This window comes from Panicum virgatum, chromosome 7K, assembly GCF_016808335.1.
Source record: "Panicum virgatum strain AP13 chromosome 7K, P.virgatum_v5, whole genome shotgun sequence".
Classification (NCBI taxonomy): Eukaryota; Viridiplantae; Streptophyta; class Magnoliopsida; order Poales; family Poaceae; genus Panicum; species Panicum virgatum.
The window spans coordinates 30947090-30969138 of NC_053142.1; the positions used below are offsets into that span (position 1 = coordinate 30947090).

General features: G+C 45.9%; 1 protein-coding gene across 1 annotated transcript; it reads left to right on the forward strand.

Annotated features, from left to right (window-relative positions):
• The first annotated feature begins 13172 nt into the window (after window positions 1-13172).
• On the forward strand, window positions 13173-20545 carry LOC120640905. The gene is made up of 9 exons (XM_039916831.1): window positions 13173-13385; window positions 13518-13774; window positions 13945-14156; window positions 14238-14499; window positions 14583-14807; window positions 19140-19292; window positions 19390-19601; window positions 19702-19963; window positions 20064-20545. Exons 1-9 carry the CDS (start codon window positions 13307-13309, stop codon window positions 20394-20396), a joined length of 1995 nt encoding a protein of 664 aa, XP_039772765.1. The 5' UTR covers window positions 13173-13306; the 3' UTR covers window positions 20397-20545.
• Window positions 20546-22049: the final 1504 nt, after the last annotated feature.

Genomic DNA, 22049 nt, shown 5'->3' on the forward strand with positions numbered 1-22049 from the left:
CTTATAAACTTGCAAAATGTCCATTAATCTCCTACCAGCTCTCAAGCTCGCCTGTGTGAACAAGAGGCAATCATCTGCAAGTAGTAAATGTGATACCCATGGTGCATGAACCCCCACACGAATACCCTTTGCAAGGTAATTGGGCCCCGAGAATTTCAGCAAGCTAGAGAGTCCCTCTGCACACAGGACAAACAAGTAAGGTGATATAGGATCACCCTGTCGAATCCCCGCGTTGGAGAGAACAGCTCTGAGAAGTGGCCATTGACTCTAACTGAAAACTGAACGGTTTCCACACACTTCATAATCAGATTCACAAAACTTACACTAAAACCCAATTTCAGCATGATGGATCTTAGGTAAATCCACTCCACCCGGTCATAAGCCTTTGCCATATCTAATTTTAGAGCACAAGCGCCTGTCACTCCTTTCTTCCTTTTCAGATAATGAATACTCTCATAGGCAACAAGAACATTATCAGTAATAAGACGTCCTGGCACAAAGGCAGATTGTTCTTCTGAAATAATGTCATCCAACACTAGTCTCAACCGGTTAGCAATGACTTTAGAGCATATCTTGTAGAGCACATTACAAAGAGCAATCGGTCTGAACTGAGAAAGCTCTTGAGGGTTCTTTACCTTAGGGATCAGCACCAGCACAGTGTTGTTGGTGGCTTCCAACTGCAATTGGGAATAGGCCAATCTGCAGGAAAGAAGGTGCCACAGCAGTACATGTAGCTGATCTTCTCACTGACAATGGTCAGACGTGGAATGAAGTGGCATTGAATCAGAATCTACTACCTTTTGATGCTGAAGCTGCTCGACGTGTTCCTCTTGGACGAGCACAAGGAGATTTCTGGGCGTGGTCCAAGGAAAGGCATGGCCTATACACGGTGCGATCAGCCTACTGCCTACTATCAGAATCTGAGCTACAGGTGCATGCGCATGCCACTGGTGCATCCTCACATTCAGTAGCTGCTAGTGATCCTCGGTGGCTGAAACTTTGGAAGCAGAAGCTACCACCAAAAGTACGGGTGTTCTGGTGGCGAGCGATGAATGACTACATCCCATGTTGGGCTAATCTTCACCGGAGACATGTTGATCCGCTTGCACATTGCAGTATCTGTGGGGCATCTGAGGAAACGACCTATCACGCTCTGGTCGAGTGCTCTCTTGCTCAAGCTTTCTGGGCAAAACTGAAAGAATTGGAGGGGATTAAACTCCCGAGGCTACGATCGAGGACTTGGCCGGAGGATCTGTTGGATGACACATGGTGCCGAGAGGGTGACAGAATAGTTCTATGTGGCATGTGATCGCTGTGGAACACACGCAATGACTACCATCATGGGAAGAAACCAATTGACCCTGCATTTGCGATTGACTTGGCAATGGATGCATGTTATCACCTGTTGATAGCGCAGCAAAATACTCGGAGGGGGCCAACCACCAGGGCAGATAACTGGCAAGCCCCACCAGCAGGTGTAGTGAAGCTAAACTGTGATGGTGGTTTTCAAGCAGTAGAAATCAAAGGATCAACAGGCGCTGTGTTGAGAACTCTGATGGTTCTTTTCTCGCCGCTTCAGCTAGATGGTTGTCTTCTACATCTTCAGCCCTGGTGATAGAAGCTGAAGCGTGCTGCGATGGCCTATGCTTGGCCCTTAACATGGGCGAGATCAGAGATATGATCATGGAAACGGACTCGCTGCAGCTTGTTTCTCTGTGGAATTCCCGTCGGCAACAACTATCGGAGATTGCTGTTATTCTACAGGACATAGAGGAGATGGTGCAGTCGCTTACTTCCTTTTGTTTTGCTCATGTAAAGAGATCGGCCAATAATGTTGCTCATCTCTGTGCTAAGCAAGCATCTCAGTCTAGGCCTAGTCTTTTTATGGCAGGATCACCCTCCTAGCTTTCTTTTATCCTCTTTGCAGAGTGATTGTAATCCTCATGTTTAATGAATGAAAGCTTTGGTTCCTCAAAAAAAAAAAGAGCTTTGATTTCACTGCTAGTTCTGCTAGCATCAAGAAGCAGGGGAGCTGCTGTTCCGTTCTTGCAAGAAAGGAAAGGTTCTCATATAGGAAGGAAGCAGCAACAATGCCTTCCTCGACCGGAAGCTCGAGCTCGCTCTCCGCGGCGTCGGCGCGATGCCATGCCGTCAATGCAGAGCAGCGTGCCAAGCTCGCGGCCGCCGCTTCACTGAAGTACGGACGCCGAGAAGCGCGGCGGCGGGTATGACTTCCGGCTAGGGAAGATGACTGGGATAGATTAGAACCGGAACCAAAGAAACATATCATTAAAAAAACTCTAAAGTGTGGGACCAACGATGTTTTAAAGACCGTGCTATAGATAGCTCAATGGGTGAGCCTTCTATAATGCTCTCTACAGCTGACGTGGATAAGCTTATAGAGAGTTTGCTTTTTATAACCTTTGCGGGTGCCCTTGTGGGGCCCACCCACATGCACTCGCATCGATCGCGCCGAGCGCAGCGCGCGGTTGACAATAAAAGCAACATTGGGAAGCTAAATCTGATTGCGGTACACCGGCGGAGCAACATATTGGTCAACCAATCACGGATACATACACCGGCGGAGCCACATAAGTATTGGCCAACCTAGGCCGTGGGCCGTTCTGTCACTAGCTAGCCATGCTGATCATTAGGTTGATAATTTGGGCAGCGTACATGCATGCTTATCTATTAGGCATTTGTTCCTTGTTGGATGATTTGCTGATTTGATCAGCATTCTTATCAGTTTCCAAAGAAAAGGGAGAGATAGTTGTAGGTGATCTGTTCCAGAGCTCTTCCATTCCGGTTCTCTCTTCCTCCCTTCAGTTTAGCTCCGTCACTGGATAAATATCATCCATATTCAGCTATTAGGTACCATATGACAAAGAACTAATTTAGCAAGCACGTATCCTCAAAGCTTGCCAAGCACATTGACCAATAATAACACATGTCCACACACAGTTTGCTATGCGCCATCATTGCTTTCGAGCATATGCATTGCAATCTATCCACGGCCGCAAGATGTTTATTCTTTACACCTCATCCGATCAAATAGAGTTTTCGTTTGGTCTCATGACAATAAATGGTGTGAAATTTTTCCATTTTTTCACCAATTCACATGAGAATTTCTAGCACATTCAAATGAACATGGTGACATTCTTAATTTGAATGCATTAATCTTTGTGGGCACTGCTAATTCCAAAGCCCTTTTACATTGTAGTTGGTTACAGCAATGCTCTCCTTCATGTTGAAGCATTCATTCTCAAGGATTAGAAATGTCCATGTTAATTTGTGGGAAAAAGAAAGATCTACGGTGTTTCGATTTATCATAGGCCCACATTAGAATGATGTATTAATCACAGCAACTATTCGACACTAGAGACTTAATAAGCTATGCAGTCAAATGTTTGCATTAGAAAGAAAGGAAACTAAATCTGATGCATTCACCGCTCATTAAGGTTTCAATTCAAACTCAAAATTAAATTATAAATATTATTACTTCAGGGGTACACATTCAATCACTCACCTAGATATTCTTCTAGAAACTCTAAGGATAATTTAGCACCTTGCTAAACATGTACATTACTGGTAAAAAATAATCAAATATACTTCTATTAAATATGTAAAATCTTTAAATATATTTGCAAAAGCTGTTCATTTTCTTTTGTATTTATGTTCCAAAAAGATATAATGCAACAATCAAAAAGCATAGATGATACTTCGATTTCTACCATTAGAGTAAAATAAATAAACGACATAACTAAACAAAACTATTTTCAATAATTTATTGTAAACTAAAAATGCATATACTAATATAAAAAATCTAGCTACCCGAGAGCTATTTGTGTGGGCCACCTTGTCCGTAATTATAAGTCTGCATACACATGCGGGTATGCAGGTTTAATTTGATTGCCCATAGATTCGAAACTCTAATCTTGTCTAAAACTAGCTATATTCGGAGATTGAGGGAGTAGCATATTAGTTACAAAATGATAGAAGCATAATCTTATAGACTAATTGAGTTTTATCTAGTCTGGCCTTGTTGGCGAAATATCAAGCGGTCAGTAATTAACTCAATAAAGCCTACAAGGACAGTGACTCCAAAGGTGTCTTTATCAATATTCCCAAGAAAGATTCCACATTTATGCCCCTTTATTACGCTACTAGAATTCACCTGTTTACCTAGGGTTGTTTTTTGTCCCTAGGAAATCTTGAGGAATCGTAGGGAAAGATTATTTCCCTAGAACCGTAGATCAAATTCCTAGGGAAATCTGAATTTGCTGTGATGCGCTGGCTAGCCAAGGACACGTTGGTGGCCAGATGGCAGATTTCTCTAGGAAACATTATAGTTTCTAGGGAATATCTCCCCCATCCCGCCCACGAATCGACTAAAATTTCCTCCCCCGCGCTAACTCTGCAGCCCAAAACCTAATCCCGCCCTCCCTCCCTCTCCAACCGCGCCGCCGCCCAACCCTACAGCCGCCCTTGCACCTCAGCCTCCCTCTCCAAACACGACTAAAATTTCCTCCCTCTCCAACCCTTGGAGCATCGCCGCCCCTGCACCCCTGTGCCACGAGCTTGGGGTCCGCCTGCCTGAGGAGCACGCACAGGTGCACCAGCAGGTCGGGGGCCACCCACTGCCTGAGGAGCAGTCGCGGCCGCGCCACTGGTCGGGGGCCGGCCACCGGTGGGGAGCACGGGCGGGGCCACCACCAGGTCTGGTGCCACCGCCTAGGGAGCCTACGTGAGCCCGACCACCGCCAGGCCGCCGTCCGAACGCGCCGGAGGCCATAAAGGTGAGGCCGAGCTCCCGTACATCCCGATGTGTGCATATATATTTCTTGTAAAAATGATTGGTATGATTGATTGGAGCTGCGCGAACTTATAATTGCCCTTTCTATTACTCTGAAATGTGAAAGTTCTGCAACAGTTTTTCAGATATTGTTTCACACATGCCTCTATCTTTGTTCATATGTCAGGAATCAGGAATCGATCAGCTTGTTAAACGATTTCTCAGATAGAATTACTTCCATCAGTGAGGAATCGGGAGCTGAAGCATGAGAAACAGGTTCTGGAGAACCAACAGCACCACGTGCCCATGCCTCAAGCTGCTTAGCTGCCAGCTTCCCACCCGAGCTGGTAGAGAGAGGGAGTCAGGGAGAGAAGGGGGTGAAAAGCTACCTGCAACGCCGACCAGCTTCCATCGCTGCATAGAAAGCTTCAAGGTGAGATAAAAATTTATGTTCTATCAGTTCTTTCATACTATTGCATCACTTAATTTCTCTTTTGCACTGTGATTGTGATTTGCTTCTATTTGATAAATGATATTAAACAGGGGTTTATCCTTAGGGAGGGTTTATTTTTAGCAAGAATAAGCAGCAATGTCAGTGGTAGACCGTAGTTGGATGTACAATGGTTGGAATGACAATGGCTGTCATTCTCAGGATTGGGTGCACAACACAAATGCTTTTCTAGACCATGCTTTTAGTGCTATCCCTAATGCTGAAAATCATTGAGTAGTTTGCCCGTGTTCAGATTGCTACAATAGAGTTAGACGGAGGAGAGCCGTAATGAGCATGCATTTGTGTAAAAGAGGATTCATGCTTGGGTATAATATATGGACTGAGCACGGAGAACAATTTGTTAGTGAGCCTTTATTGGAACATGAACATGATAACCAAACTGCTGATGGTTTAGATGAAATGTTAGCCGACTTTGGTGATGCAATGCATAGTGTAGAAGAAGAACCAACAGCAGATGCTAAAGCATTTTATGATATGTTGGCTGCTTCAAAAGAGCGGCTGCATAGCTTTACAAGTGTTGCACAACTAACTGCAGTTGCCCGGTTGATGGCAATTAAGTCACAACACAACCTCTCTGCAGAGTGCATTAATAAATGGGTCAGTTGGATCCATGCCACTACAATTTTTTGAAATTGGATTTCATGTTGAAATCCATGCCATTGAGTGGCATGATTTTGAACATGAAACCCAATTTCACGGAGTTGTAGTGGCATGAATCGAATTGCTTAGTCTATTTGATGTGCTGCCTGAGAACCACAAAATGCCAAAGAACTTGTATGAGTGCAAGCATTTGCTTAGTGGTCTGAAAATGCCATATGTTAAGATCGATGCTTGCATAAACAACTGTATGATATATTACAAAGAGGATGCGAATAAGGAAAAATGTGATTTTTGTGAGGAAAGCCGATACATAGTTGTTGAAGAATCAGCACACCAAGGGCGTCAACGAAAGCCAATAGCACGTAAGGTTCTGCGTTATCTCCCATTCATACCAAGGTTGCAACGGCTATACATGGAGCCCAAAAATGCAAAACACATGCGGTGGCATAAGGAGGGTAGACGCTCTAACCCAAGTGTTATGGTGCACCCATCTGATGCTGAAGCATGGAAACATTTCAGTGAGGTGTGCCCAGATTTTGCCATGGATGCAAGAAATGTCTGGATTGCAATGGCAACAGATGGATTCAACCCTTTTGGCTATGAAAGACCCAATATTCTTGCTGGCCAGTTTTTGTGATTCCTTTGAATCTACCTCCAGCTCTTTGTATGAAGGAGAAAAATATATTTCTTAGTCTAGTAATTCCTGGACCAGAGCATCCTGGTAAGAATATTAATGTCTTCATGCGGCCGCTAGTTGATGAGATGAAGGAAGCTTGGGCAGGAGTAGTCACTTATGATAGCTTCTCAAAGCAAAATTTTAATATGAGAGTTTCGTATCATACTTCTATTCATGACTATCCTGCATTTGGAATGTTCTCTGGATGGTCTACACATGGTGGGTTGGCATGTTTTGATTGTAGGGCAGATGTGGACAGTATTTGGCTGCCAAATGGAAGCAAGTGGAGTTGGTTTGATTGTCATAGAAGATTTTTACCGTCCAACCATGGTTTTAGGAACCAAAGGAATGCATTTAGAAAAGGGGTAGTGATGCATGACACACCTCCACGAAGATTGACAGGGGAAGAAATGCTAGCATACATGAATGAAGTCAAAGCTAATCAATTTGATGGTTATGGTACAACCCACAATTGGACTCACATCCCATTTTTGTGGGAGTTGCCATATTTCCCTCAACTTTTGCGTCCACATAACATTGATGTTATGCATACTGAAAAAAATGTAGCAGAAGCTGTTTTTGGTACATGTCTTGACATGGCTGATAAGACAAAGGATAATCCTAAGGCTCGCCTTGACCAAGCCTTGATGTGCAATAGAAAACATCTCAACCTTGTTGAGAAACCAAATGATAGGTGGGATAGGCCTAGAGCACCTTTTTCCTTATCAAGGCCCCAAAAAAAAGAGGTTATGCAGTGGTTTATGGATATCAAATTTCCAGATGGCTATGCAGCAAACCTAAAGCGGGGGGGGGGGTGAACATATTGCAACTAAAGATAAATGGCCTCAAGAGTCATGACTACCATGTATTCATTGAGCGTTTGTTGCCAGTGATGATGCGAGGTTTTGTCAACAATGAAATATGGGAGGCGTTAGCTGAGTTAAGTTACTTTTTTAGAGTGCTTTGTGCAAAAGAGGTTGATCGTGCCCAGATGCTACAACTAGAAGCAAACATACCTATTATACTTTGCAAATTGGAGAAAATCTTTCCACCGGGTTTCTTCAATCCAATGGAACATTTAATGGTGCACTTACCATATCAAGTGAGGGTAGGAGGCCCTGTAAAGTATACTTGGATGTATGGAATTGAAAGGTATAAATTTAGAACACATTTTTTTCATCATTTTGCCATGTTGTAGGCAATGAGCTAATAATAAATTCATTGTTGTAGGCTGTTAAAAAAAGTTAAGGCAAAAGTCCGTAATAAGGCCCGTGTTGAGGCTTCAATAGTAGAAGAAAGTCTTATTCAGGAGATCACTCACATAACATCATTATATGTGCCTGAACTGATATCTAGCTCCTGTAATCGTCCACAACGTTATGCTCAAAATGAAGCTCCATCTGGCTCAACCCTTAGCTTGTTCCAAGTGCGTGGATGGAAGACCGGTAGAGGAATGACCAGATTTCTTACTATGCAAGAGTACAAGACAGTAATGATTTATATTCTCACAAACTTGACTGAAATGGATGACTATGTGCAGTGAGTATTTTGCATTAGATCAATCTGCATACTAGTGCTCATAATTAATTACACAATCCGTGATTACGTATTGTAATCTGCAGAAAATTTGAACAAGAACAATGGAGACGTGCAAGACCACCAAATCAAAAACAACTAGACAATTTAAGGATGAATGGAGCTGGCAATGGCAATCCAGACTTGCTGGATTGGTTTAGAAGCTTGGTACTAGTTACTTGGATAATTTCTATATAGTTTAAACATTCATCTAAAATTCTAATATGCTTAATTCTAATATTGCAGTGTGACATGGATGCAAGCATCCCTAAGGAATTGCGTCGTTTATCACGAGGATGTAGCTTCAAGGTCAAATTATATGGTATTTATGAAGTTAATGGGTATAGGTTCAGATCTGAGAAGTATGAAAAATATAGAGGAAATTTAACTACTACCAACATAGGAGTGCTTATTGTTGGTGTCGATGATGGCACCAATAATGAGCTTGAGTATTATGGAATTATCAAAGATATAGTTGAGTTGAAGTTTGATGGTGATAGTGAATTCAGCCTTGTTCTGTTTGATTGTCATTGGTTCCACCGACTAATGGAGTGCGACGCTTAGAAAGATTTGGATTAGTTGAGGTTGCCCATGCATCATGTAATCCTGCAAATGAGCCTTTTGTTCTTGCTAGCCAAGTAAAGCAGGTGTATTATCTTCCATATGCATGCAAGTCTTATTCAAGCCTTAATGCGTGGTGGGTTGCATACAAGGTTAGCCCTCTTGGACAATTGTCCATTCCATTGATGGATGAGTACAACGATGAAGACCCACCATGTGTAGATACCGTTCAAGAAGCTAGTTTAGATGGTGAATTCTTTGTGGACATTGGACTAGGTTTAGATGATATCACAAGTAGTGATGGCTTTGATGAGATTATTGATCCAAATGATATCACAATGTTGATCAAACATAGAAATGGTGAGAGTGTAGAGAATGAACCACGTGTTGAACAAGACGGTCAATCAGATATCGAATCTGTTCATGATATCACAGAAGAGGAATATAGAGATCCTGATGACTTTTAGGTATATTATTGGATATCACAAGGGAGGGCAATCTCACTGTATTGCCGCTTTCTTATACAATTACTAATTCTTAGCTGCCATATTTTTTCAGGCATGACAATCTCACACTGAGTGACACGGAGTCAATCTTCCAACAGTTCTGTTCGTAGGGAGAACACAATTTCAAGCCACAGTGAACCTGATGCAGTAGATGAGCAAACTGAAGCGGGGCACTTGCGAGGTAGTGCAGAACTCCCTCCCATTATCCCCAATCTGCAAGATCGTCCATTGATTGAGCCGGATGGAAAAAAGTAAGTGTAAGAAACTTAGTTTGATTCTTATGCAAATTTTCAACCATGTTACGTGTGTTAATATGTCTGTTCATTTATATTCCAAGGCATTGGACTGAAGTACAGGGAAGGGCTCCTGCAAGTGTTTTAATATGTCTACTAAAGCATTATCATCCTGGTTTGGTAAAATATAGAGGCAAGATTGTGGTGGCATCAACATGGAAACATTACCAAACAGCGAAGGACACATCTGGCAAATCAATGGCTGATGTTGTTGATGAAGGTTTTTGGGTAATTATCTTTTTTTTATTGTGTTTGTCCTTTTTCAAGTTATGGTGGATGTGATCATAATTCCTTGCTAGATGTAACCTATAGGGATCTAAGTTTCAGCATCAAATTCTTATGCAGTTTTAGTTTGTTGGTATTATTGCTGACAACTAATAAATTTGCAGCTAAGGTTTAGATTCAATCCAAGCTGAGAAGATGAATCAAGAGAACATGTTGCTCACTGCTGTGCAGACCTGCTAGGAAGCATCATGTATTATGCAAGAATCACTTCTACAATGGATCATTTTCGCCATGTGGAGAAAAGAAAAATTTGTGACACTTCTATTTGACACGGCAAGAGTACATTGACCAACGCCTTCCTTGGTGCAAACAAGATTGTTGGGATGCTTTAGCTACAGAATGGAGCAGCCCCGAGTTCAAGCAAAAGTCTGAACAAAATCGGGCAAACCGTCAAAGCCGTAAATTTAAACCTCACAAGGGAGGATCCAACTCAATTGCAGTGATACGTCAAAAGTTGGTTAGTGTTCACTTGTTTCTGAAATTCAGATGAAAATCTTTTGTAGAAAATCGCTATTGATTGGAGAATCTTTTTGTTGCAGTCTAGGAAATTAGGGAGAGCTGTTTCTGAAGTGGAGGCATGGGTCCATACTCATAGAGGTCCAAATCCTGAAGATATGACTTCACTAAATACAGAAGAAGCCACAAAGTGCTTGGTATGTCGTAGATGCTCATCTCTTCACTGTTTCCACCTGCTCCTCTTTTGCATTATTCTGTATTTTGCAAATTCTCATAATAAATTTTTGTATGGGCAGGAGACATACAAAGCTACTGTCATTGAGTTAAATGGACCAGAGTTTGATTGGATACATTCACCGTTGGATGTTAGAGCTCTTTACCAATGCTCTTGTGGTCGACAACATGGGAAATGGGCTACATTTAATGGGACCGTCAATGACAGTGAAGTCCTCCCTCAGTTGAAGGGAAGTCATGCTTCTGCTATGGCTGCAAGGCGTCAACGTCAGCAGGAAGAGGAACAATTGAGGAAGGAAGCTCGTGATAGTCGATTAGCTAAGGAATATGCCCAAACCATGATGGAGTGGGGTAGAATGGTACAAGATCGAGATGAAAAGATCCAGAAATTTATGGAGGTGAGATCGGACACAGATTCTTGGACATTAATCTTGTGGCAATTCCAACATAATAATGACATACATCATATATCATCAAATCTGCAGAGCATGGCTATGCACTGTGGCATGCCTCTAGAAGTAGTTCCTTCACCCCTGCCTCCCCCGCCTCCGACAAATGTTGTTTCACCATCTCCAAATCCCTCTCCTGATAATGTAAGTTTGATGAAAAGTAGCTTACACACGTGTCAAGTTCACTTTGTTTGATGTCTGATGTGATCTCATGAAATCTTTACTCATGCCAACTATTATTTTCATGTTCAAATTAAAACTTGATATTCTTTTTTGTTGTCCACAATGCATTATATCTAGTGACATTATAAAATCAGTGAGCTTTGCATCCATTTGTTGCAAACATTCTGTAGGTTGCACTCATTTGCATTTCTAAGCAAACAATGTTTGAAACAGATTTGATCATGAGTTAATATTTATTTGAGGATAGTGAGCATTGTGTCGTGAACTTTTAATGGGTACGGTCTGCAAGAACAGTTCCTTGTGATTTGGGATTACCATGATATATGCTATCTAGGAATAGTAGTGTAGAAAGAATTTATATTGATTAAGCCTTCATTTATTTATGCAGGCCGGTACGTTCGGATCAGCCATTAGAGGGGAAAGCCCAGAAGAATTGTTGAGCAGGATTGCCTATGGTCGATTTGGTGCCTATGTGAATAATACAAGTGGTCGCAATGATGATGCTGACATTTTGAATACGAATGCAACTGGTGGCAATGGTGGCGGCTTTGTGAATGGAACTGCAAGTGGTGGCGGCAACTACTCACCTCCTCAAGTTGATGAATTTCCACTCTTTTGAACTCTTGCATGTCCTAGAATGTTTATTTTGATTCACTGTGATGTGCTGGACTTGTGAAATCCAGGCATATTTGTTTGGATACACTAAGTTGCTGCTGGTATGCATATATTTTGGGGAGAAATTGATATCGATATTTGCTACCTGTTCTCTTTTGGACATGTCCATGTTGGACTTTTATATGTAATTTGAGATAATATCTGCAGCAATGATGAATATGATTTTTGTCCCTGTGTATGTATTGTGACTTAAAAATTTGGATTCAAATTTCAAATTCGAATTTATGCTTATGTTGTATTTGAATGCAATATATGATTCAAATTATTTCCCTAGGAGAAATAAAACGTAGGGATAGTAGCTATGCTGGCAGCTCATGTAGTTTCCCTAGGAAACTTGAACCCTAGGGTAACAAACTTTCCATGTAGGATGCTGCTCCTTGTCATCATGTTTCCCTAGGAATCGAAATCTATAGGGAATTTGGCTTTCCCTAGGAAAAATCGTAGGGCACTGGCTATTTCCCGTCGAAAATCTCCCTAGTCATATTTCCCTACCAAACTTCCTAGGGAGCATTATTCCCTACCATTTATTAGACCTTTCCCTAGGATTTTAACCCCAGGGAAACGAGCAGACTCCAGTAGTGTTATCAACCAGTAATGACTTTGATTGATAGCTACTGTGAATATTGGGTGCCCTAGAGGGATGGACATAGATGTGTCAGGGTATTCAACAAACAAACTTGGATCCTGCAGCACTAGCGCCCCCATGCCAGAGATAACCAAGGAGACATCGCCACAATGAGCAAATGCTGAAAGAAGACGACAAAAGGATGATGTCCATTTTGAATCGGCAATGTACCCCTACTTGAATTTCAGCGTCACCCTTAACAAACTAGTGAAATACAAAAATCAAATTCCGTGGTAGATTCCAGAACTCATGCTTAGAGCGAATCAATTTGAAACACTCTTACTTGGTTCAGAAACTATGGAAGGTATTAGGGGAAGGTACTACACTATCAGCTTTGAGGCAAAACGTTAGCGATTGTACCTTTAAATTTCGAATTCTGTTTTTGGTAAGGTCACTATTTCGAATTGTGGCTAACAGTCTAACACTGCTTTTCTTTTTAGGGTATCTCCCGTCCCCCCGGTAGAATCCAAACGCCAAACGAGACGTCGTGTTTGGTGGTACTTGTGCCACTCCAAACGGCCTGTTGCGCTCTGATGGCAGCGCTTGGGATTTGCGCTCTGACAAGCAAGCCCAGGACGCGGCGTGTCACGACGGCACACGGCGCCATGCCCCACGCGCTGTGCGCCGGTGTGCGCCGGTGTTGCGTTCCGCGGCGCGACGCGCGCCACGCCGCCAGCGGCGACGGCAGCGCGCGGCGGGGCCGGGGGCGTGCATTGAGTTTTCGTTGAATACAAGGCGAACCGGGAATCAGCGGCAGCGGCAGCGGCACACACACGTCGTCCCTGTCCGGCGCGCGTCGCTCGCCGGTCCCCGCGCGTGCGTCCAGGCTTCAGAGAGTTGAAGACCCCTTCGGCGCGCGGCGGGGCCTGTGGACGCAGCTGGCCGATGGCAGCCTCCGCCCGGCGTGAGGGCTCCACCGCGCCAGGCAAGAGCGGCGCACTGCCGGCCGCCGCCGCGCGCTCTGGTACTCTCTCTCTCTCTCTCTCTCTCTCTCTCTCTCTCTCTCTCTCTCTCTCTCTCTCCTGCCTTGTTTCCCCCTCTCTCCCGTCCAACCCTCGGGCGTGTTCGCCTAGACACAGCGGCTCGTGCCTCGCAGGCGCTCTCAGGAGGCTGGCGCTCGCTCTGCTCGTCGTGCTCTTCTCGGCGCTGCTGTACGGCCAGATTCAGCCGCCGCCGTCCAAGATCCCCGGCGCGCCGGGCGGGCCTCCGGTCACGACGCCCAGGGCGAGGCTCAGGGACGGCAGGCACCTGGCGTACCTGGAATCCGGCGTCCCCAAGGAGGAGGCCAAGTACAAGATCATCTTCGTCCATGGCTTCGACTGCTGCAGACACGACGTGCTGAACGTCTCCCAGGTGCAGATGCAGCTGCAGCTGCGACCAGAGTCTTAACCGAGAAGTTTAATTTAATTACTCTGAAAAAACTCAAGCTCCTTTGACGCATCAATCGCAATAATTGTGTCACTCTTCTTTCGAGTAAAGCGCTTTAACTTGATGACGACGACGAACTGTTGGAAATTGTGCAGGGGCTGTTGCAGGAGCTGGGAATCTACCTGCTGTCCTTCGACCGCCCCGGGTACGCCGAGAGCGACGCCCACCCGGCCCGGACGGAGAAGAGCATCGCCCTCGACATCGAGGAGCTCGCCGACAACCTCCAGCTCGGGCCCAAGTTCCATCTCGTCGGCTTCTCCATGGGCGGCGAGATCATGTGGAGCTGCCTCAAGCACATCCCGCACAGGTGGGTGCCCAATTCAAGCGGTCTGTGTTCTTCAGAGTTGCCGTAACTGATCGCGCTGGCATCGTGGAATCGATCGGCCAGGCTCGCCGGCGTGGCCATCCTCGCCCCGGTCGGCAACTTCTGGTGGTCCGGCTTCCCGCCGGAGGTGGTCGAGGAGGCCTGGAACGTGCAGTTCCCGCAGGACCGGCGCGCGGTCTGGGTCGCCCACCACCTGCCGTGGCTGACGCACTGGTGGAACACGCAGACCCTGTTCCCCGGCTCCAGCGTCAAGAGCAAGAACCCCGTCATCCTGTCCAAGGAGGACCTGCCCCTGTCCCAGAAGTTCATCGACCGACCCTACAAGGCGAGACGCCGCGCACTTCGTTCACCTCGGACCCCTGCTGATCTCTGACTGCTCCTCGGATCGTGCTCTGGTTCTTCTTGCAGGATCAGGTCCGGCAGCTGGGGGAGCACGACTCGCTGCACCGTGACATGATGGTCGGGTTCGGGAGGTGGAGCTGGAGCCCCCTGGAGATGGTGAACCCGTTCGCCGGCGCCGGGGAAGACGGCGAGGTGAAGGTGCACCTGTGGCACGGCGTCGAGGACCTCTACGTGCCAGTCCAGCTGTCGCGGTACATCAGCAAGAGGCTCCCGTGGGTTATCTACCATGAGCTCCCCACGGCCGGGCACCTGTTCCCGGTCGCCGACGGGATGCCGGACGCTATCGTCAGGTCGCTGCTGCTCGGAGATGAGTGATCGGTATTCAGTATTAGAGCTGCAGTTGCAGGGGACTTGTACACGCCCTTTGCACCAATTCGCAGCTCGATCGCTCGTATAAAAAATTATGGCATGGGTTGATAGCTTCGTCGGTAATAAAAATACAAATTGCTGGATTAGCATGAGCTGTTCGTCTTCGTAAGGCGAGCTCCAACGGCGCCCTGTAAAGCGCCCCCCCACCCTACGTAGGGGGACTTTGGGGGGAGCGAGCGCTCCAACAGCTCCTCCCACAGCTCCCCCTACGTAGGGGGAGAGATGAATCTCCCCCCCCCCCCCCACGTTTGGGGGGAGTTTCAACTCCCCCTATATCTCTAATCACACCGTTTCTTCGCGATATTAATCCCGTTTGAGTCGCGTAACACGATGATAATGTGTATTATGGCAGTACAAATACTGTATGATTTTTTTTAAATTCAAAAACATTAAATAAATAGTTAGTTAATGAGTGATAGTATATAGGGGGAATAGATATGGGGGGAATGGTTGGAGAGAAGGAGTTATAGAGGGAGGAATTTTTTGGAGGGAGGTAATAAAATATAGTAAATAGTACGTTTGGGGGGAGTTGGATGGGGGGAATGGTTGGAGAAAGCATAATCGGATTTCTTTGTTGGTGTTCTATGGTGGTTTGGCTACGAGTCTTCAACAGAATTAGCTTGGCGGTTGACGACAATACACTATTTGCAGTCAGTGTCCAATCAACAAGGATGCAGATGCAGTAAACTATTTCAATGGATTAATGTGTGCTGCGGAACGTTTGACCTATGGCTTGATTGCGATGCCTAATCAGTTTTTATTAGTGTCATCGTATAACTAATGCTCAACAGCACGTTAACTTGTTACTAGATAGGAACAGAAGAAGGCACGTGGAGCTAGTTTTTTTTTTCCCTCCACCAAATAGGTAAAGGGTGCAGAATTTTGGGAGCTTCTCCACCGAAGCCATTCGGCTCCGCCCCCGTTTGGTAGTGCGCCAGCAATGAGCCGCCTCCCCAAAAAGGCCCAACCGTCAGCCACCGTCATTGAACGAGCTGAATGCCCAACCGCTTGCGCATTTACACTCTTGAATCAAACGTACAAATCAGCATCTGGCCATCTTGGCACTTCAATACCGAACATGGCTATGTTCATCCACAGGCACAGGGCCGAGCACCAGCACTTGGAGGCTTCCTCTCCCTGAAAATACAGGCGTTTTGAGTTCTGCCAGTAGTAAAGCCATGCTCCTTCTAGAAAGTTGTTTTGAGTTTGTTTTAAGTCAAATATTTTATATTTTAATTATAAATAATTTTTTTAAGTAGATTAATCTTGAAATGTAGTTTCATAAAAATATATATTGACTATATTTTATATTTTTCTTATAGTACAAAATTGTTTTTAAGATCGTGTCGATGTCCAAAATGACTTCCTTTGCTATATATATAGAGGGAGTGCTGCAACAGCAACGGCGCGTCAATGTCTGACGTCTCTTTATCTTATTTTCTTCATGGCCGTGGGGCTCCGCGATCCTTTTTAGGCTGCCTGGTAGCAGCAAAAGACCGGGGATCCCAGTGGACACTAGTGGCGGGCAGAAAGCGGCAGGTTAGGACGCCGGGGTCCGGGTGTGGGCTTGCCACCGGTTACGCAGTGAGATCCTTTGCCTCCCGGCTCCGGCGTACTGACTGAAACTTTGCTTACCTGCCGCCGCCCCTGCTCTTGACCCGCCAGCCAACGCCCAACGCCGTCTGCCGCAGCTGGGAAGTTGTCTCTGCCGGCGGCCGTCTAGCATACCCATGGCCTTGTCCGGCGAGAAGCGGCCTCCGCCGCCGGTAGCTGCCTCCGGCGGTGCGTACTCTCTTCTTCTTCTTCTTCTTCTCATGTGTGTATCCTCCATGCTTGGGCGATTCACTGGCCGTATCTGTTTCTGACTTGCTGAGTTACTGTGGTGTTCTTAATTACTTGCGGTTTGGTTCCTTTCCTTTCTGTGTCTTGATTCATGATTTAGATTGATGTTTGCTTGTGCCTGTGGTAAGACTTGATCTTTGAACTTGTTCGTTGATTCGAGCTAAGCAAGAGGCTGCTCTGATCATTGGGTCCGGTAATCGGTGCCTCGTTTCCTTTAGCTGGATGCAAGCATGAAGCCAGGAGGTCGTTGCCTTCTTTCATCGATCTGAATCATATGCAAACTTTCCATGTTCTCAGTAATACCAGTTTGCCATCCCGTCTCAGGCCCTCAGCCACTCCAAAGCAATATACTTTCTTGTACATTCATATCAATGAAGAAAATCGCAAAAAATGAGGTGCAGAGGTGCATTCTAGAGTTGACGCAAACGACGAAAGTATAGATACGTTCTTGCAGATAGTGAAGTCTACCTTTTCTCATTCTTTTTTTTTTTTGGTGTTTGGGCTTAAAGGACTAAACATCATGGTGCAAAATCATGGTGTCAAAATCATGAAGTTTGAGCATGCTGATTTTGTATTTAAGATTATCTTGATTTGTCTTGAACTTGGGAAGGCGTGACGATAGTTCGATTTTCTCTGTTTTTTTAAAAAAGAAAAGAAGTATAAACCGATTATCCAAGAACATGTTCAAACTTCAAGATCTTGTGAATTGTGACCAGGGTTAACATATCCGACCGCTAACCGGTAACCGCCGGCCTCCGGTTCCGGTTTACCGGACCGGTTAGGCCGGTAACCGGTGGAAACCGGTTGAATTCAAATCCAAATTCAAATAAATTCAAAAACTCCCATGCAACCGGTTCCGACCGGTTTACCGGCCGGTTTGACCGGTTTACCGGCCGGTTTTACCGGTTTACCGGTCGGTTTGACCGGTTTGAAATTCAAAAGCTCCCGTGCAACCGGTTTACCGGCCGGTTTGACCGGTTTACCGGCCGGTTTGACCGGTTTGATCGGTGGGCCTTCATGGGCCGGCTCATTTTTTTCTTTTTCTTTTTTGATTTAACTTTAAATTCCCACAAACTATACTAAATGAATGAATTTTTGAGAAAATTTGACACTATTAGATTCATCACACCTTGAAATATTTTTAGGAATTTTTTGGGAATTTTTCATTTTTTGAATTCAAATTTAAAATTTGAATTTCGGCCGGTTGGATACCGGCCGAAACCGGAACCGGACTGGACCGGTTTGACCGGTAACCGGTCCAACCGGACTGGTTCCCACCGGTTAGGTTAAGCTTGATTGTGACACCCTTATCAACTACAGTATTGTTTAATCTACGTAAGGACAAAATTGAATATGGGTGCGCGTGAGCTGAAGCTGACAGTCATTATTTTATATAGAAACAGGGACAGCACTCCCAGCTCGCGACTTTTCGTACAAGACTGACAAATTAAGCTGACATATTCTTCTGTTACCAAAGTCAATTATCTTCTTCGTGTGTAACAGGTTATCTGATACTTAATTGTTACTAGTATTTGAGACATCAATCTTTAGCTGCTCATTGTTTGTCCTGAATCCTCATCGGACTTTACTAGTATGAGTTCTTCAAAAAAGAAAACTTTATTAGTCTGAAAATGGTTTGGGACATTTTCAATTCAGGGTGTTTGCGTAAGATGTTTCAGAGACGTCTCTTTGTCTGACACCTCGACACCTCGTGAGGACCGCAGCAGGGGTTTGAAAATGGCAGCACTCTGAGTAGCTAGCAAGATGTAAAAGTGCCCAACATCTCAACTATGCGCTATTTAGTTGGTGAAAAGTTGTATGTAGCACATTTCGTTGTTATTTGACAAATAATATCTAATCATGGATTAATTAGACTTAGAAGATTCATCTCGTACTAATCAGTTAGACTATGTAATTAGTTATTTTTTCAACTGTATTTAATGCTCCATATATGTGTCTGAACATTCGATGTGATGAATACTGTAGAAAGTATTTTTGGAACTAAAAGCCTAGTTGAGATGTCGTGCACTTCGAACATGTTGAAAGCTTTCATCATCTCTGATTTAGGTCAAAATTGAACAACAGCGAAGTCTGACATTTCTGAACGTACTAGAAGGACTGCGTTCTTCACCCTGAGCGTTAAAAAAAAGCAAGTGCAGAAAATTTTCAGACTAGTGCGTGCGTTCAGTCATGGTATTGCTACGACGCCGTATCAGTGTAACGAGCTAATCTGTGCTCATTTCACTCGTAGGGACAAGGAGGAAGCTTATCCTAGCACTGTTTGTGTCCTTGTCGGCACTGTTTTACAAGCAGATTCAGCCGCCACCGCCCAAGATCCCCGGCTCCCCGGGCGGCCCTCCGGTGACGGCAACCAGAACAAGGCTCAGTGACGGCAGGTACCTGGCCTACCTGGAATCCGGCGTCCCGAAGGAGGAGGCCAAGTACAAGATCATCTTTGTCCACGGATTCGACTCCTGCAGATACGACGCGCTCCCGATTTCCATGGCATGTTTTCTTCATCTGACGGACTGAAGAGTCGAAGTGATGAGTGGCTACTGACACTGACCGACTGTTCCATTCCATGGACTGAAAACCGGTGCAGGAGCTGGTGCAGGAGCTGGGCATCTACCTGCTGTCCTTCGACCGGCCCGGGTACGCCGAGAGCGACCCGCACCCGGGCCGGACGGAGAAGAGCGTCGCCCTCGACATCGCAGAGCTCGCCGACAACCTGCAGCTGGGCCCCAAGTTCTACCTCGCCGGCTTCTCCATGGGCGGCGAGATCACGTGGAGCTGCCTCAAGCACATCCCGCACAGGTAGCGTACCATCCTTTATACTGTCCGAACAATCGATTCAGGCAGGCATTCAGTGAGCCTGAACATTTTTTCTGCATCGATCCATCGCGGCGCAATGCAGGCTCTCCGGCGTGGCCATCCTCGGCCCCGTGGGCAACTACTGGTGGCCCGGGCTGCCGGCGAACGTGTCGCGGGAGGCCTGGTACCAGCAGCTCGCGCAGGACCGGTGGGCGGTCTGGGTCGCCCACCACCTGCCGTGGCTGACCCACTGGTGGAACACCCAGAAGGTCTTCCCGGCGTCCAGCGTGATCGCCTACAACCCCGCCCTCCTGTCCGAGGAGGACAAGCTGGTCATCCAGAAGTTCGCCCACAGAGCCTACATGGTAATAAGGATTCAGAATCGTTGATCTTAGTTTGTAGCCGTGAGTTGGAGTTCTTGTGCGCCGCGGACGACGCGTTTGCTCACAGGGTATGATTTGGCAGCCGCAGATCCGGCCGCAGGGGGAGCACGAGTGCCTGCACCGGGACATGATGGTGGGGTTCGGGAGGTGGAGCTGGAGCCCGCTGCAGCTGGAGGACCCGTTCGCCGGCGGCGGGCGGGGGAATAAGGTGCACCTGTTGCACGGCGCCGAGGACCGGATCGTGCCGGCGAGCCTGTCGAGGCACATCAGCGGGAAGCTGCCGTGGGTCGTGTACCACGAGCTCCCCACGTCGGGGCACCTCTTCCCGATCGCCGACGGGATGGCCGACGCCATCGCCAGGTCCCTGCTGCTCGGGGAAGACGACGACGGCCCGCAGCCGGCCCGAGACCCTTAGTCGATCACCCGGGCTGGTTTCTCCACGAAATCCACGCCCTGCTTAACCGGCTTACCATCATGCTGCTACTGCTACTGCTCATGTGCGCTGAATAAAGTCTCAATGCAACTTGTAAGAACTTCGTGAGAAACGTGTCCTTTTCTGGTCTCTCTTTTTTTTTTGAGAATTTTTTGCTGGTCTCGTTGCAACGCGGTTTCATTTCGGCGGCGGAATACGGCCCGTAATACGTACGTTTTGATGACGTCCGCCTGCCTGGTGGGGTGGGCCGCGGGCGCCACCTTCGGAGTAAGCCAGCCAACCAGCCCATGACGCTAGCGCGCGGGCGTCTTTTTTATTTTTTTATTTTTCAAAAAAAATTTACAGAAATATATTTTTAGTTTTAGGTTTTACAGTTCTATACCCCTGCTGCCCGGCAGGGGGGCGGCAGGGGGCCTACCGCCCGGCAGGTGAGTGATAGGGACCTATATGTAAATAAAATTTTTTTGCGCAGTGGTCCTTGGAGGGAGCCTGCCGCCCCCCTGCCGGGCTGCAGGCCCCCTGCCGCCCCACCAGTTGGCGGCAGGGGGCCTGCCGCCCGGCAGGGGGGCGGCAGGCTCCCACCACTAATATAAAACTCCACCCTTCCCCCTGCGCCCTCATTTTCTGCCCACGAGATCTAGAGAGGGAGGGTGAGTGAGGTAATTCCATCGGCGAAGCCCTGCCGGATTTTGGATCCGAACCGCAGGTAACCAATATTTCTCAACTATTATAGACTTGTTTCTAAAATAATTATGAATTAGAATAGATTTAGTTTTTGGATAGTGAAATATAGAATAGTAAACTTAGAATGACAGTACCTTACTGTTATTGAAGCATAATGCAATGGCTGCCTCCAATTCTGTTGGATTTTCATGAACCGAAGAAAAATCCAGTATATTTCTTGAGATCATGACACGTCTTGTAATCAGTAAGAAGTTGGATCCATTAGCGGATGGTACGATAGAGATGGTGTTGTCCAAATTAGTTGAATTTAAAGATTTGACATTGTTTCGAGGTATTACAATGCAAGATTTAAAAGAACACCTGCTAGAACGTAGGAAGATATACATGAGGGTATGTGAACTAGCGAATCATCAACATATTATTGGATTCTTACAAACTACTTGTAAGATATGGATGCGGCCAGAGGTGTATGAGATGCACATTAAGGTAACTCTTATTCAGTTCTAATCACGTCCGTTATTTGTAATTCATATTTACGAAATAGTAAAATTATTGTGTAATTATATGCTAGGATTACCCCGAGGACACGGAGTTGATTAACAAATCGATACCAAATTTCAAAAAATTGGTATCTATCTTCGGTGGAGTTATGCCGCAAACTAGACGAAGGAGGTGGAAAAGATCTTCGGGTAATAGTTCTCGGCCTCCGCAAGAACAGATGACCGGAGCTTCGTCAAGTCGTGCTGCACCACCTCGAGCACCTAGTTGTGTTAACTGGGATGACGATATGGATGACTTCATGTCCCCCAAATCATGGCCTCGAACACCTGATGTTCCTCCCCCTGTACATGAAAGTAGAACCATAAAAGAGAGAAAGGGAAAGTCAAGAGGTTTGTCAAGTCAAACTGCACCACCTCCAGCACCAAGTTCTGTTAACTGGGATGACGACTT

Bases quoted from the DNA above. Each gene is read 5' to 3' on its own strand.
- LOC120640905 (XM_039916831.1), top strand. From the start codon at position 13,307: ATGGCAGCCTCCGCCCGGCGTGAGGGCTCCACCGCGCCAGGCAAGAGC. The intron at 13,386-13,517 runs GTACTCTCTCTC...CGTGCCTCGCAG, and splicing joins GGCCGCCGCCGCGCGCTCTG to GCGCTCTCAGGAGGCTGGCG. The intron at 19,602-19,701 runs GTAGCGTACCAT...GGCGCAATGCAG, and splicing joins CTCAAGCACATCCCGCACAG to GCTCTCCGGCGTGGCCATCC.